Source organism: Moschus berezovskii, chromosome 1 (assembly GCF_049115385.1).
Source record: "Moschus berezovskii isolate FMDL1 chromosome 1, NW_MosBer_1.0, whole genome shotgun sequence".
In the NCBI taxonomy this organism is placed as follows: domain Eukaryota; kingdom Metazoa; phylum Chordata; class Mammalia; order Artiodactyla; family Moschidae; genus Moschus; species Moschus berezovskii.
In genome coordinates, this window is record NC_142460.1 from 154,545,520 (window position 1) to 154,562,367 (window position 16,848).

The following is a 16,848-nucleotide window of genomic DNA, read 5'->3' on the forward strand; positions in this document are numbered from 1 at the left end:
ATATTTGTCATAGTGTGGAATTAATGATCCTCTTGTTCTTGCTTTTCTTTGTAGGAAGCAGAGATCATTCGCCAGAGGGAAGCAGAAGCTAAGAAAGAATTTGATGAATGGAAAGAAAAAGAGCGGGCCAAGCTATATGGGGAAATAGACAAGCTCAAAAAATTATTTTGGGATGAATTTAAAAGTGTTGCTAACCAGAACTCTACCTTAGAGGAGGTACCCAACCTAAAAGACTTCTCAGAGTTCTTTAGCTAAAAACCTGCTTATTTGTTCACAAAATTTATTTCTTTGTACTAGTTCTATGTCATCTGCCATTGGGGAGTAACATACTGCGAGTCCAGACACAAGAGGGCAGTGGCTGGTATTGAACCCCTGCTCCATCACATTCTGGCTGTGTGATCTAGGGCGCGTTACTTAACCTTTTTTGCCTCAGTTTCCTTTCTGTAAGATAGATTTCTGAAAGGGTTAAATTAGCACATTGGCAATACCTAACATTATCTGGCATATATTACAGTAAGAGCTCCAGAGATGTTATGCTTATTTTTGCAAAGGGCTTCATTGGACAAAAAATGAGGTAAAATGTAAATGGATGCATTTTCCTTCTAACAAGTATTTGCTGAGCACTGGTCACAAGCAGGCACTCTGTTGGGACCTGTGGAGTCACATAGTAACTAATATTTACTGAAACATTTCTAGCCCCTGTACAGAGTTCTTTATATACGCTAGCTTCTAATTCTCATAACAACCAAACAACTCTAATATTCTAAAGGTAGGCATGTCGTTAGTTTGTTAATTTCTTTTTTAAAAAAATATTTATTTATTTGGCTGTATCAGATCTTAGTTGCAGCACCGAGAGATCTTTTATTGTGGTGCAGATTCTCTAGTTGCAGCATGCAGGCTTAGTTGCTCTGTAGCCTATGGGATCTTAGTTCCCCAACCAGGGATTGAATCTCTGTCCTGCATTGCAAGGTGGATTCTTAACCACTGAACTACCAGGGAAATCCCTAAGTTCACTTTTAAAAGATTTATTTATTTTTGGCTGTGCTGAGTCTTCATTTGTGTGTGTGGCTTTCTCTAGTTCGGGTGAGCAGGGGCTGCTCTTTGTTGCCATGCGCAGGCTTCTCATCGTGGAGGGTTCTGTTGTGGAGCATGCGCTCTAGGGCCTGCGAGCTTCAGTAGCTTGGGCACATAGGTTCGGTGGTTGTGATGCAGGGGCTTAGTTGCTCCTCGACATGTGGAATCTTCCTGGACCAGGGACTGAACTCGTGTCCCCTGCATTGGCAGTGGATTCTTATCCACTGTACCACCAGGGAAATCCTCCCTAATTTATTTTTTAAAGGAATTCCCTGGTGGTCCAGTTATTAAGGCTTCCACTGTACAGGGTGCGTGTTTGATCCCTGATTGGGTATCTCACATGCCGCACAGTGAGTCCAAAAGGTAAAAAATAAAATGCCTTTTTAAAAAAAAAAAAAAAAGCTGTTATCATTCCTGCTTTTCAAGCAAAGACATTGAGGCCACATAACTTACCTAAAGTCACACAGCTGTTTTAAGAGGTAGAGCTGGGATCTGAACCCAGCTCCTTAAACTTCAAAGCCCCTGCTCCTCTACTGGATATATTATCAAATTTATTCACGAAAAACTTATTAAAATTATCCCTGGACTGTATCTTCCCATATAAACCTGTGTAACTGAAACTGTATCAGGGAAATGTTTTGAGAAGTATTTTCAGAATGTTGTTGTATTTTAGTCACTCAGTCATGTCTGACTCTGGGATCCCATGGACCATAGGCTGCCAGGCTCCTCTGTCATGGAATTTCCCAGGCAAGAATCCTGGAGTGGGTTGCCATTTCCTTCTCCAAGGGATCTTCCTGACCCAGAGATCAAATGCTTCTGAGTCTCATGCATTGCAGGCAGAGTCTTTAATGCTGAATCACTGGGGGAATTGTTTCAGGGAAAAGGTTTGAGGAGAAGTATTTTCAGAATGTATTCAGTTGTTATTGGTTCTCTGAACAGCAAGGAATATCTTTTCTTATTTTTGAAAATGTCTAGTAGTGTTTCTCATGATCATTCTACATTTTGCCTAAAGAAACACTTAGGCAGTTTTTCCATAAGGGGATTGTTGTAGGATATGGAGGGAGCCTGGAGTGATCCATCATCTCAATCTGAGATGGAAAACCAAGGATGGAGGGTGGTGGGGTTGAAATGAGAGGTAGGGTGTGTGTGTATGTATGTGTGTGTGTGTGTGTGCATGCATGTGTGTGTGTATGTGTATGTGTAGGGACTTGAGCCCTCCCATCCAGGAAAAGAAATGCAAAAAAGCAAAATGGCTGTCTGAGGAGGCCTTACAAATAGCTGTGAAAAGAAGAGAAGCGAAAAGCAAAGGAGAAAAGGAAAGATATAAGCATCTGAATGCAGAGTTCCAAAGAATAGCAAGGAGAGATAAGAAAGCCTTCCTCAGCGATCAATGCAAAGAAATAGAGGAAAACAACAGAATAGGAAAAACAAGAGATCTTTTCAAGAAAATTAGAGATATCAAGGGAACATTTCATACAAAGATGGGCTCGATAACAGACAGAAATGGTATGGACCTAACAGAAGCAGAAGATATTAAGAAGAGGTGGCAAGAATACACAGAAGAACTGTACAAAAAAGATCTTCATGACGAAGATAATCACGATGGCGTGATCACTCACCTGGAACCAGACATCTTGGAATGTGAAGTCAAGTGGGCCTTAGAGAGATTCACTACGAACAAAGCTAGTGGAGGTGATGGAATTCCAGTTGAGCTATTTCAAATCTTGAAAGATGATGCTGTGAAAGTGCTGCACTCAATATGCCAGCAAATTTGGAAAACTCAGCAGTGTCCACAGGACTGGAAAAGGTCAGTCTTCATTCCAATCCCAAAGAAAGGGAATGCCAAAGAATGCTCAAACAACCACACAGTTGCACTCATCTCACACACTAGTAAAGTCATGCTCAAAATTCTCCAAGCCAGGCTTCAGCAATATGTGAACCGTGAACTCCCAGATATTCAAGCAGGTTTTATAAAAGGCAGAGGCACCAGAGGTCAAATTGCCACCATCCGCTGGATCATGGAGAAAGCCAGAGAGTTCCAGAAAAACATCTATTTCTGCTTCATTGACTATGCCAAAGCCTTTGACTGTGTGGATCACAATAAACTGGAAAATTCTTCAAGAGTTGGGAGTATCAGACCACCTGACTTGCCTCTTGAGAAACCTGTATGCAGGTCAGGAAGCGACAGTCAGAACTGGACATGGAACAACAGACTGGTTCCAAATAGGAAAAGGAGTACGTCAAGGCTGTATGTTGTCACCCTGCTTATTTAACTTCTATGCAGAATACATCATGAGGAGCGCTGGGCTGGAAGAAGCTGGAATCAAGATTGCCGGGAGAAATATCAATAACCTCAGATATGCAGATGACACCACCCTTATGACAGAAAGTGAAGAGGAACTCAAAGGCCTCTTGATGAAAGAGGAGAGTGAAAAGGTTGGCTTGAAGCTCAACATTCAGAAAATGAAGATCATGGCATCTGGTCCCATCACTTCATGGGAAATAGATGGGGAAACAGTGGAAACAGTGTCAGACTTTATTTTTTGGGGCTCCAAAATCACTGTGGATGCTGATTGCAGCCATGAAATTAAAAGATGCTTACTCCTTGGAAGGAAAGTTATGACCAACCTAGATAGCATATTAAAAAGCAGAGACATTATTTTGCCAACCAAGGTCCGTCTAGTCAAGGCTATGGCTTTTCCCGTGGTCATGTATGGATGTGAGAGTTGGACTGTGAAGAAAGCTGATCGCCGAAGAATTGATGCTTTTGAACTGTGGTGTTGGAGAAGACTCTTGAGAGTCCCTTGGACTGCAAGGAGATCCAACCAATCCATTCTAAAGGAGATCAATCCTGGGTGTTCATTGGAAGGACTGATGCTAAAGCTGAAACTGCAATACTTTGGCCACCTCATGCGACGAGTTGACTCACTGGAAAAGACTCTGATGCTGGGAAAGGTTGGGGGTGGGAGGAGAAGGGGATGACAGAGAATGAGATGGCTGGATGGCATCACCGACTCTGTGGACATGAGTTTGAGTGAACTCCGGGAGTTGGTGATGGACAGGGAGGCCTGGCGTGCTGTGATTCATGGGGTCGCAAAGAGTCGGATATGACTGAGCGACTGAACTGATCCTAAATGTTCCCCTAGCATGGTAGGGATGGTTTATGGAAGACAAGATGCTGCTCCACCATGTGGTCATGGTCCTGACCCCAGCTCCACACTCATCATCTCTGAGCTCATCTGAACCTCTGACTCCCATGCTTCCTCTGACATTGTTCACTGACTAGACACGTTCTGTAAATAGGTACTGTTTTAAATTTGGAGTTGTTGTTCATAAACCACGTCCTCAAAAATCAAAAGGGTACATCTGTTAGAAAATTCTGAGTTGTGGTAAATAAGGACATAATTCTTACTACCATCCATGGTTTCCTTTTAACTGGGATCGCATTGTCTTACACTGGAACATCCATTTTTTTTTTGTCTTCCCCTGTAGGATGACTTCTGTTGAATTTTTGTGTTTGTGTGTCTCCCCTCATCTCCTCTCATCTGACATTTTATTATTTTAATTTTATTAAAGTATGGGAACCAAACTGGATACAAAATTCTCAGTGTACTTGGATAATTATTTTGTTGGTTTACTTTTAAAAAATTCTGGGAGTAGGGTAAACAGGTACGATTCCATTTAGAATGATTGTGTAAAACACTGTAAGTGTACTTTCAAAGCACAAGGGAAGATGTTAGGAGGGCCAGTGAGAGCTAAGTGCATTTTGAAAATATTTGTTCTCATAACTTTGGAGAAGTCAGAAAGCTTACTTTGGCTAAATCATCTCACGAAAGAGAGAACTTTAGATGTCGGGTAAGTCCAGCTGCCAAAGGAGGCCCCAGCTGAAAGGAAAGCACCATGATGGTTTGTGACACCAAGAAAGCCGCTCTCTTGTGTGTCATAAGCAGCAGTGGGAAGACAGAGGTGACACACTGGAGGCTGCAAGTTGTGCGTACATCTGATAGAGTATTTGACGCTACAAAAATATTCAAGGGGTTTAGAAATGGTTTTCTCAGGTGGCGCCAGTGGTAAAGAATCCACCTGGTGATGCAGGAGACACAGGAGACATAGGTTTGATCCCTGGTTGGAGAAGATCCCCTGGAGAAGGAAATGGCAAACCACTCCAGTATTCTTGCCTGGGAAATCCCATGAACAGAGGATCCTGGTGGGTTACAGTCCACGGGGTCTCAAAAGAGTCAGACGTGACTGAGAATGCACTACTGTATTTTGTGTGAGAAACGGTTAGCATTTGGACCCAATATTGCTTTAGCAGAAGAGTTAAAGATAATAAGAAAGTGAAGTTAAACTCAGGGGCTTAACAGTTCTCTAAAGCTGCAATGGGGTCTATGAGTTTTATATAGTAATAGAGATGTAGGTAATTGCTTTTCTCACTACAATAGTGATATGTTTAAAAATATAACTATGGGAAGGAGGTGGAAAGGTATCTTCTCTTTGATCCACTTTTCCTTACCTTTTCCTTCACATTAGCTCAGAAACTGTTAGCTCAGGAAGCACTCACTAGGCATTGGTGACATGACTCCAAGCTGTGAAGAGCCAGGCCTTCTTGGTGACAGCCAAGATTTTTTTCTTTGTTGGAAGCGGAGCAGGAGTCCTCAGGGAGTGGTCTGGTGCCAGAGATCCTCCTCAAGGCTCTAAGAGTCTGATTCTCTTTAGTTTATTTGAGCCTGAGGAAGAAATGGGAAAGCTGTCAGACAAGTTTTGGGCTTGAAGTACAGCAGAATTTCAGTGCAATGTAAATGACACTCTTGAATTGTGTTCTTCCATGGGATTTTCTTCTCCTGTGCAAGAGCTGAGCTTTCAGGAGAACCATAGTGAAGGGGAGTGTGGACTTGTGGGAATATTTGCAGACATGCAGATACCCAGTAAGTTCAAGTTGGGGCTATGTGGTTGGGGTAAGTATGCCCTTCTGACATAGCTCAGGGTATAAAAGACAATGTCACGATTAGATCTTCATCTGAATGAAACTACACTTTGGCCTTTTCAGAAGCTGCAGGCACTGCAGTCCCACAATGTGATGAAGTCCAACCTGGGGTCCCTGCGGGATGAGGAGCCCGAGGAACGACTCAGGCAGGCTCAGGAGCTCTGGGCTCTGAAGGAGAAGATGGAAATTCAGGTGAGCCAAGGTCCATGCCTTTTGTCCTGAACCAGGTGAGAATTGTGCTGTCTCCCAACAGAGTTTCTTGTTTTCACCCTGGTTTTAGGGAGGTTGGTGTCGTTCAGTCTGTTAGTTGTGTCTGACTCTTTGCGACCCCATGGACTGCAGCATGCCAGGCTTCCCTGTCCTTCATCTCCTGGAGTTTGCTCTGACTCATGTCCATTGAGTCGGTGATGCCATCCAACCATCTCATCCTCTGTCATTCCCTTCTCCTCCTGCCCTCAGTCTTTCCCAGCATCAGGGTCTTTTCTAATGAGTCAGCTCTTCGCATCAGGTGGCCAGAGTATTGGAGCTTCTACTTCAGCATCAGTCCTTCCAATGAGTATTCAGGATTGATTTCTTTTAAGATTGACAGGTTTGATCTCCTTGCAGTCCAAGGGACTCTCAAGAGTCTTCTCTAGCACCACAGTTCAGAAGCATCAATTCTTCAGTGCTCAGCCTTCTTTATGGTCTAACTCTCACATCCATACATTGACTATTGGAAAAGCCATAGCTTTGACTAATCACTAGGAAGATTGAAAGATATCACAGTTCTATCATTTCAGACCTTGTGCCAATTAATGAAAGCATAGAGTAGGGTTCTTAGGGTTCTCAGGTGTGGCTGGTGACATTCAAGTGTGCAGTGTCAGATTTGCCAGAGGGTTTTTTGAAAATACATTCAGTCGTGTATCTTACTGGACACCCTTGCCCTCACTTTGAGTCCAACCCAGTTGAAAACTATTCTTTAAAAGTGTGACAGTCTCCTGGCTTTGAAGATATTTGGCATGGATCTAATGGTATGATGGTAAATATTTAACAACCGGTTGACTGGAACTAAAAAAGCTTTGATTTGCAGCATTTGTCATTTTCTGTGGTGCTGGAGAAGACTCTTGAGAGTCCCTTGGACTGCAAGGAGATCCAACCAGTCCATTCTAAAGGAGATCAATCCTGGGTGTTCATTGGAAGGACTGATGCTAAAAATGAAACTCCAGTACTTTGGCCACCTCATGCGACGAGTTGACTCACTGGAAAAGAGTCTGTTGCTGGGAGGGATTGAGGGTGGGAGGAGACGGGGACGACAGAGAATGAGATGGCTGGATGGCATCACCGACTTGATGGACATGAGTTTGAGTGAACTCCGGGAGTTGGTGATGGACAGGGAGGCCTGGCGTGCTGTGATTCATAGGGTTGCAAAGGGTCGGACACGACTGAGCGACTGAACTGAACTGAACTGAACTGTGGTAAAATATTCCCACTATGGTTGATTTGACTCTGCCAACGTGAGGTCGCTGGAGATGAAACTGAGAAGACTTATGCACAGTCTGCTCTCACTGGCTGGGAGGAGGTGGCCTGTCTTCCACTGGCTGAAACTTACATCTGTCCAGTTATATATGGTCTGTCTCACTGATAATTCCATAGCAAGGAAGGGCAATTGACACTGTTGTTAAATCACATTGTCCTGCTTCTTCTCTCCAAGACCGTTAAGAAAGAGCTTAATGTTTAACTAACAGCAGTAAAGTGTTTCCACTGCTTGATGTTTCACAAATTTCAAACTTAAAAAGCCATTCTTTTCCTATGAACTTTATTCACATCCTATTTTTCTGTTGATTCCCTTACCAATTTGTGTGTTTATGTAATGTATAGAAATTAATCCAACTCTTTGTTGCTCTTGTGGCTATTTTCCCCAGTTTCCTGTTGTCCTTAAACTTTATCCTGGTTTTGATCGTGCAAAATTAATAATGTTTATGTGGTCAGAATTATCAAATTATCAATCTTTTTTGTTTATAGCCATTCTGAGATTTAAAAAGAAAATATTCCTGGGAATTCCCTGGTGGTCCAGTTGTTAAGACTCCATACTTCTACTGCCATACTTCTACTCCATACTTCTAGGGCCTAGGTTTGATCCCTGGTTTGGGAACTAAGATCCTGTAAGCCGTGCAGTGGGGCCAAAAAAAAAAATGCTCTTTTCTTTTTTTTAGTTTGCTCATCCATCCATTCATCCATATATGTCACCTCATTGAGGTACGACTGACATGTAAAAAGCTGTGCATATTTAATGTCTCTAACTCATTGAGTTTTGGGGTAAATGTAGCCATATTTTGCTACTGTGAATAATGCTGCAGTGAACATTGGAGTGTGGGTATCTCTTTAAGATCCTGATTTCAATTCCTTTGAATCAATATTGAGAAGTGGGATCACTGGATTATTTAGTAGTTCTATTTTTAAATTTTTTAATAAGAGAAACCCAAACAAGTTTATTAACAGGTATACCTCATGGATACATGAGGAGATTCACTGGGGAAAATGAGTAACTGTCTTGGTTTTTAACTTTTTTGAGGAGCCTCCATACTGTTTTTCTATAATGACTGTGCCAACTGACATTTTCACCAACACTAAAACATTTCCCTTTCTCCATATCTTTGCCATTTGGTATCTTTTGTTACTTTAAAAAATACACATCTGTTAACACTTTGAAGGTCTTCTTTGGAGAAACGTGTAGTTAGGCTCTTTGTCCACTTTTAAATTGGGTTATTTATTTTTTTTTGCTATTAAGTCGTATGAGTTCCTTATGTTTTAGAGATGAACTCCTTATGAGATACATGGTTTGCAAATATTTTCTCCCATTTTTAAAGTCATCTTTTCATCTGTTGATGGTTTCCTTTACTATGTAGAAACTTTAGTTTGATAAAGTCCTGTTGGTTTATTTTTGTTTTTGTTGCCTGTGCCTTTGGTATCACATCCCAAAAATATAATTGTTAAGATCAACGTCCCTCTTTTATTCTAGGAGTTTTAGAGTTTCAGATCTTATATTTAAGTCTTTAATCCATTTTGAGTTGATTTTTGTGTGTGGTGTAAGGTATTGGTCCGGTTTCATTCTTTTGTATGTTGATCCATTTTTCCCAATACCATTTACTGAGGAGACAGTCCTCTCTCTGTTTTGTATCCTGGGTGCCATTGTCAAAGATTTGTTTACCATACATATGTGGGTTTAATTGGGGGTTTAGTCTTCTGTTCCACTGGTCTGTGTGTCTATTTTTTTTTACCACTACTATACTGTTAAATGCTATAGCTTTGTAATATAATTTGAAGTCAGGAAGTGATGCCTCTAGTTTTGTCTTCTTGCTCAAGATTGCTTTGGCTATGTGGTTTCACGTGAATTTTAGGATTGAATGGGTATGTTAGGATTGTATGGGTATTTTAACAATATTCTTCCAATCCATGAGCATGAAATATCTCCATTTATTTGTCTTTTACGATTTATTTCATTGATGTTTTATAATTTTCAGTGTACTTATAGATCTTTCACCATCTTGGGTAAATTTATTCCTAAGTATTTAATTAATTTTGAAGCTACTGTAAATGGGACAGTTATCTTAATTCCTTTTTTGGATAGTTTGTCTTTAGTGTAGAGAAATGCAGCTGCCTTTTGCATGCTGATTTTACTGAATTTGTTTATCCTAACAGTTTTTTTTTTTTGGTGCAGTCATTAGGATTTTCTATTTATAAGGACATCTCATCTGCAAACAGATAATTTTACTCCTTCCTTTCCAGTGTGGATGCCTTTTATCTCTTTGTTTTTTTTTTTGTCTCAGTGCTCTGGCTAGGACTGCCATACTATGTTAATAAGAATGGTGAGAGTGAGCATTCTTGTCTTGTTCCTGATGTTGGAGGAAAAATGTTCAGCTTTTTACTATTGAGTAAGATGTTACTTCTGGGCTTGTATGTGGCCTTTATTATGTTGGGGTACATTTCTTATATACCCACATTGATGGCAGTTTTTATCATAAAAGGATGTTGACTTTTGTCCAATGCTTCCTCTCTATTGAAATGATCATATAATTTTATCCTTCATTTTGTTTACATTGATTAGTGTATGTTGAACCATTTTTATATCTGAGATGAATCCTACTTGTTCATGTTGTATGGTTTTTTTTTTTTACTGTGCTGTTAGATTTGGTTTGCTTGTATTTTGTTGAGTATTTTTGTTATCTATGTTCATTTAAGGATATTGGCCTATAATAATTTTTATAGTGTGCTTGTCTGGCATTTGACAAGAGTAGTAATGACCTCATAAAATGTGTTTGAAAGTGTTTCTTCCTCTTCAGTTTTGGGGAAGAATTTAAGAAGAATTTGCATTAGTTCTTTAAATGTTTGGTAGAATTCACCAGTGAAGCCGTCAGTTTCAGGATTTTCTTTGTTGGGAGATTTTTGATTGCTGATTCAATCTGCTAACTCATTATTGGTCTGTTCAGATTTTCTGTTTTTTTTTTTTTTTATGATTTACTCTTGGTTGGTTGTGTGTTTCTAGCAGCTTTTCTATTTTTCTAGACCATCCAACTTACTAGTAATTGTTTATAGAAGTTTCTTGTAATCCTGTGCATTTTTATAGTGTCGGTTGTAATGTCTCCTCTTTCATTTATGGCTTTATGTTTGAGATTTTTCTTTTTTTCTTACTCTAGCCAAGGATTTGTTAATTTTGTTTATCTTTTCAAAAAACTAACTCTTACTTTTGTTGATCTTTTTTATTGTTTTTCTGATGCTAAAGCTGAAACTGCAATACTTTGGCCACCTCATGCGACGAGTTGACTCACTGGAAAAGACTCTGATGCTGGGAAAGGTTGGGGGCGGGAGGAGAAGGGGACGACTGAGAATGAGATGGCTGGATGGCATCACCGACTCGGTGGACATGAGTTTGAGTGAACTCCGGGAGTTGGTGATGGACAGAGAGGCCTGGCGTGCTGTGATTTATGGGGTCGCGGAGAGTCGGACACGACTGAGCGACTGATCTGATCTCTGATTCTCAATTTCATTTACATCTGATATAATCTTTGTTATTTCCTGCCAGCTTTAATTTGTGCTTCTTTTTCTAGGCTCTTGAGGTATAATGTTAGAATGTTTATATGCGATCTTTCTTTTTTATTAATGGAAAAGTTTATGACTATAAAGTTCTCTCTTAGAACTGCTTTTGTTCCATCCTAGAAATTTTAGTATGTTGTGGTTCCATTTTTGTTTGTCACAAGTTATTTTTTGTTTCTTCTTTGTTCAGGAATGTCTTGTTTAATATCTACACATTTGTGTAGATAACACAAGAAACAATTTTTTTGTTTCTCTATTATAGATTTCTAGTTTCATAACTTTGTGGTTGAAGAACATTAACTTGATACAATTTCAAGTTTAAATCGGTAAAACTTTGTTTTATGATCTATCTTGGGGAATAGCTTTGGGCATTTGAGGAGAATATGTATTCTGATACTTGGATAGAATGTTCTGTGTATGTCTGTTCAGTCCACTTGTTCTTCAGTGTTGTTCAAGTCCATTGTTTACTTATTGATTTTGTCTGGATGATATATCCATTGTTGAAAGTGGAGTATTGAAATCCTCTGCTGTTACTGTATTACTGTCTGTGTCTCCTTTCATTTCTGTTAATATTTGCTTTATATATTTAGATGCTCCTATGTTGTGTGAATACATAGCCATCCCTCAGTATCCATCCATAGGAGACTGGTTCTAGGAACCTCTATGGAGGCCAAAATTCTCAGATACTCAAGGCCCTTATATTTTGCATATAACTCACACACATCATTTTTAAATTCTTTATATAATTTATAAATTACTTATAATACCTAATTACAATGTAAATTCTATGTAACTTATTGTGGCTACAATGTAAATGCTCTGTACATATTTGTTAGCATGAAGCAAATTCAAGTTTGCTTTTGGAACTTTCTGGAATTTTTTTCCAAATATTTTCAATCCACAGTTAATTGAATCCCTGGGTGTGGAATACACAGATGTGGAATCCATTGATATGGAGGACTGACTGTATATTTACAATTTTATATCCTTCTGATTAACTGACCCCTTATATAATGACCTTGTTTGTCTCTTATAACAATTTTTGACTTAAAGTCTATTTTGTCTGATATAAATACAGCTACTGTTCTCTTTTGTTTACCATTTGCAGAAATGTCTTCTCTCATCTCTTCAGTTTCAGCCTGTATGTGCCCTTAAAGCTAAGTCTTTTGTAGGCAGCGTATAGTTCGATCTTGTTTTTAAAATCCATTCAGCCACTTTAAATCTTTTGTTGGAGAATTTAGTCCATTTAAATTTAAAGTAATTACTGATAAAAAAGGATTTGCTATTGGCCATTTTGTTGTTTTCAGACTGTCCTGTAGTTACTTGTTCCCTTTCTTTCTCTTTTGCTGTCTTTCTTTGTGAGTTGATGATTTTGTGTGTGTGTACTTTGATTCCTTTCTCTTTTGTTTATCTGCCACAGTTTTTTCTTTATAATTAGTATTTGTTGTTGTTATTCAGTCACTACGTTGTGTCCGACTCTTTGTGACCCCATGAACTGCAGCACGCCAGACTTCCCTGGCCTTCACTATCTTCCTGAGTTTGCTAAAACTCATGTCCATTGAGTCAGTGATGCCATCCAGTCATCTCATCCTCTATAGCCCCCTTCTCCTCTTGCCCTCAATCTTTCTTGGCATCAGGGTCTTTTTCAGTGAGTCAGCTTTTCACATTAGGTGGCCAAAGTATTAGTGCTTTAGCTTCAGCATCAGTCCTTCCAATGAATATTCAGAGTTGATTTCCTTTAGGATTCGCTGGTTTGATCTTATTGCTGTCCAAGGGACTCTCAAGAGTCTTCTCCAGTACCACAGTTTGAAAGCATCAGTTTTTTGGTGCTCAGCCTTCTTTATGGTCCAGCTCTCACATCCATATGTGACTACTGAAAAAAACTGTAGCTTTGACTATACGGACCTTTGTTGGTAAAGTGTTGTCTCTGCTTTTTAATACACTGTCTAGGTTTGTCATAACTATTCTTCCAAGGAGGAAGCATCTTTTAGTTTTGTGGCTACAGTCACCATTCACAGTGATTTTAGAGCCCAGTAAAATGAAATCTGTCACTATTTCCACTTTTCCCCATCTATTTGCTTTGAAGTGATGGAACTGGATACCATTTTTGAATGTTGAGTTTTAATCCAGCTTTTTTACTCTTCTCTTTCACCTTCATCAAGAGGTTCTTTAGTTTCTCTTTTGTTTTCTGCCATTGAAGTGGTATCATCTGCATATCTGAAGTTATTGATATTTCTCCCAGCAATCTTGATTCCAGCTTGTGATTCATCCAGCCTGGCGTTTCCCATGATGTACTCTGCATATAAGTTAAATAAGCAGGTTGACAATATACAGCCTTGATGTATTCCTTTCCCAATTTTGAACCAGTCTGTTCCATGTCTGGTTCTAACTGTTGCTTCTTGACCTGCATACAGGTTTCTCAGGAAGCAGGTAAAGTCGTGTTGTATTTCCATCTCATTAAGAGTATTCCAGTTTCTTGTGATCCACACACTCAAAGGCTTTTAGCCTAGTCAATCAAGCAGAAGTAGATTTTTTTGGAATTCTCTTGCTTTTTCTATGATCCAGTATATATTGGCAATTTGATCTCTGGTTCCTCTGCCTTTTCTAAATCCAGCTTATACATCTGGAATTTCTCAGTTCATGTACTGCTGAAGACTAGGTTGAAGGATTTTGAGCATAATCTTGCTGGCATATGAAATGAGTGCAATTGTATGGTAATTTGAACATTCTTTGGCATTGCCTTTCTTTGGGATCGAAATGAAAACTGACCGTTTCCAGTCATAAAATATCTTATAATTACAGCACTCTATTTTAAGCTGGAAACAACTTAACTTTGATTGCATACAAATAGTCTATACTTTTACTTCTCTTCTTCCATACCTTCTGGTGTCCACAAGCTAGCCAGTAGAATCTGAAGGTGGCGTTGAGATCTGCGTGCCAGCGCTGAAAACCGATTCAGCTGTGTCGATTCCCTCAGTTCTGATGGAGTGAGACAAAAGTGGGCTCCCTGGGCAGCATCCTTCGAGCCCTGGGCATTCGGGTGCTCACTTGCACTCACTTTCCTTGTGGGAGAGATTGTGGGCTGAGGGGGTCTCTCTTAGCACTGAGCTGTGCTGTCTTGGGTGAGGGGTAACACAAGTAAGGTGAAACGATTCTTCCGCTCTTCAGTGTATTCACTCTTGGATTTTTTGCTTCATCAAGATGCTAGAACCTCTAGCTGGATTCCTGAGCTCTCATAAAGGTATTCTCATCTGTGGGTATTTTGAGAACTGGAACCTACTAGTCCATCATCTTGCTGATATCTCTTATATTTTTTAAGATGAAATCTTTGACCACCTAGAATTTGTTTTCATTTAAGATGTGAAATAAGGATTCAGTTCAGTTCAGTTCAGTCGCTCAGTCGTGTCCGACTCTCCGCGACCCCATGAATCACAGCACGCCAGGCCTCCCTGTCCATCACCAACTCCCGGAGTTCACTCAAACTCATGTCCACAGAGTCCGTGATGCCATCCAGCCATCTCATTCTCGGTCGTTCCCTTCTCCTCCCGCCCCCAACCTTTCCCAGCATCAGAGTCTTTTCCAGTGAGTCAGCTCGTCGCATGAGGTGGCCAAAGTATTGCAGTTTCAGCTTTAGCATCAGTCCCTCCAATGAACATCCAGGATTGATCTCCTTTAGAATGGACTGGTTGGATCTCCTTGCAGTATAAGGGACTCTCAAAAGTCTTCTCCAACACCACAGTTCAAAAGCATCGATTCTTCGGCGATCAGCTTTCTTCACAGTCCAGCTCTCACATCCATACATGACCACGGGAAAAACCATTGCCTTGACTAGACAGACCTTGGTTGGCAAAGTAATGTCTCTGCTTTTTAATATACTATCAAGGTTGGTCATAACTTTCCTTCCAAGGAGCAAGCGTCTTTTAATTTCATGGCTGCAATCAGCATCTGCAGTGATTTTGGAGCCCAAAAAAACAAAGTCTGACACTGTTTCCACTGTTTTCCCATCTATTTCCCATGAAGTGATGGGACCAGATGCCATGATCTTTGTTTTCTGAATGTTGAGCTTCAAGCCAACCTTTTTACTCTCCTCTTTCACTTTCATCAAGAGGCTTTTGAGTTCCTCTTCACTTTCTGCCATAAGGGTAGTGTCATCTGCATATCTGAGGTTATTGATATTTCTCCCAGCATACAAGTTCATATTTTTTGCAATCCAAGTTCAAGTAGTTAACTACTTGTTTGAACACCATTTGTCCATAATCCATCTTCCCCCCAGAGTAGATTCCATCCCCCCACCCCCAAATCTTTGGGCTTTCTAGTCTTTTCACTGCTCTGTCTGCCTACTCTGTGAGCCAGTACATTTTAATTCTTTTAGCTTTGTACTATATTTTAATATCTAGAGGGGCCCATTTGATAAGCATTTAATCTTTTTCAGAAAACAGAATGGAGGAAGAAAATGAGGGCACTGCAGGAAGAGCATGCAGCTCAGAAGAGAGAGGTAGGTCTCACCGGACTGTCTTGGGGAGCCTGGTTTCCCATGACTTCCTCTCATCCTTCAGCTCCCCATCCTTCGCCCCCTGCCTTGAACTGGTTGGCAGATATTTTGTTGCTGATACGGTTCCCTGTTGCTGACCCCCGTCAATACACAGAGGGGTCAGCTGCTTTCCTGGCTGGGAGCAGGGGCCTCTAGGCCTTCTCTTCTGAATCCAGCATATCCTTTCTCCATGGATTCCACTTCAGTGACCCCTTAAGGCTCTCTAAGTAAGGCTGTGCTATGAAACTCAGAGAATTGCCTGGTCATTCAGTGTTGGCCCTCCTTTGAAAGCCCACCCAGGAGAGATCCAGGTGGTTGCGGACCTCAGCAATAGTTCAGGGGCAGCTCAAATGGAAGGGTTCAGACACTGAGACCAGTGGGGAGAGAGCAGTGGTCCTTAGGACAGAGAAACCAGCTTCTATAAAAATGTCCCTGAGGAGAAGGCAGGTGGAGGATGAAGCCAGTTAAGAAGAGCCCTAGGTTCTGCTTCAGAAAGCTCAGAAGGTAAAGGTGCTTAGATCTGAGTCTGGTGCATGATGGATGGTCCCCCATTCAAGTGGTTCCCCTCTGAGAAGTTTATCTTTTTAAAAAAATCTTTATGTATTTATTTTTTGGTTGTTCCATGTGGCTTTTGGGATCTTAGTTCCCTGACCAGGGATCAAACGCTTGGCCCCTGCGTTGGGAATAGAGTGTCTGAACCATTGGACCACCAAGGAAGTCTCTGATAGGTTTATCTTATTTGAACAATTCAAAAATGGGAAATGCATTCAAGTTTATTCCAAAGAGCAGAAGAACTATATTAAGGTACATGGAGTAAAGTCTCACTTCTGCTCCATTTCCACCTACCTATCCCCGACACCCACCACACAGGTGACCACTGTTATTGCTTTCTTGTATCCTTCTAGAGGTTCTTTATGCAGAAATAAGTGGTGTCATTTTCTCTCTGCTCTTACATCAGAGGTAGTTTGTAACCACATTCCCTTCATCTTTTGTCTTCACCTAAAAGCACCCATTTGATGATTTTTGAATGACCTCAACTTACCTGACTGTCCTCCTGTGGGTGGCACACCTGACAGAGAGCCTTTGCCCTGACCTTAGGGGCCTGCATTCAATTCTCACTTCTCCTCAGATGCCACTTAAAATGTCCTCAAATAGGAAGGAAGTCAGTCTTGTTAGAAAGCTACTCGCC

The 16,848-nt window shown here is 40.6% G+C and overlaps 1 protein-coding gene across 6 annotated transcripts in view; it reads left to right on the forward strand.

Moving 5' to 3' along the window:
• The window catches only part of DZIP1L (DAZ interacting zinc finger protein 1 like), a 70,737-nt gene that overhangs the window by 29,398 nt on the left and 24,491 nt on the right, over window positions 1-16,848 (forward strand). For 5 of the 6 annotated variants that reach the window (XM_088840360.1, XM_088840349.1, XM_088840356.1 and 2 more), the window contains exons 6-8: window positions 55-216; window positions 6,122-6,250; window positions 15,561-15,623. In XM_088840360.1, the coding sequence (XP_088696486.1) occupies window positions 55-216; window positions 6,122-6,250; window positions 15,561-15,623 (354 nt within the window). The remainder of the gene's footprint in view (window positions 1-54; window positions 217-6,121; window positions 6,251-15,560; window positions 15,624-16,848) is intronic. The other variant, XM_088840362.1, reaches the window with a different exon arrangement.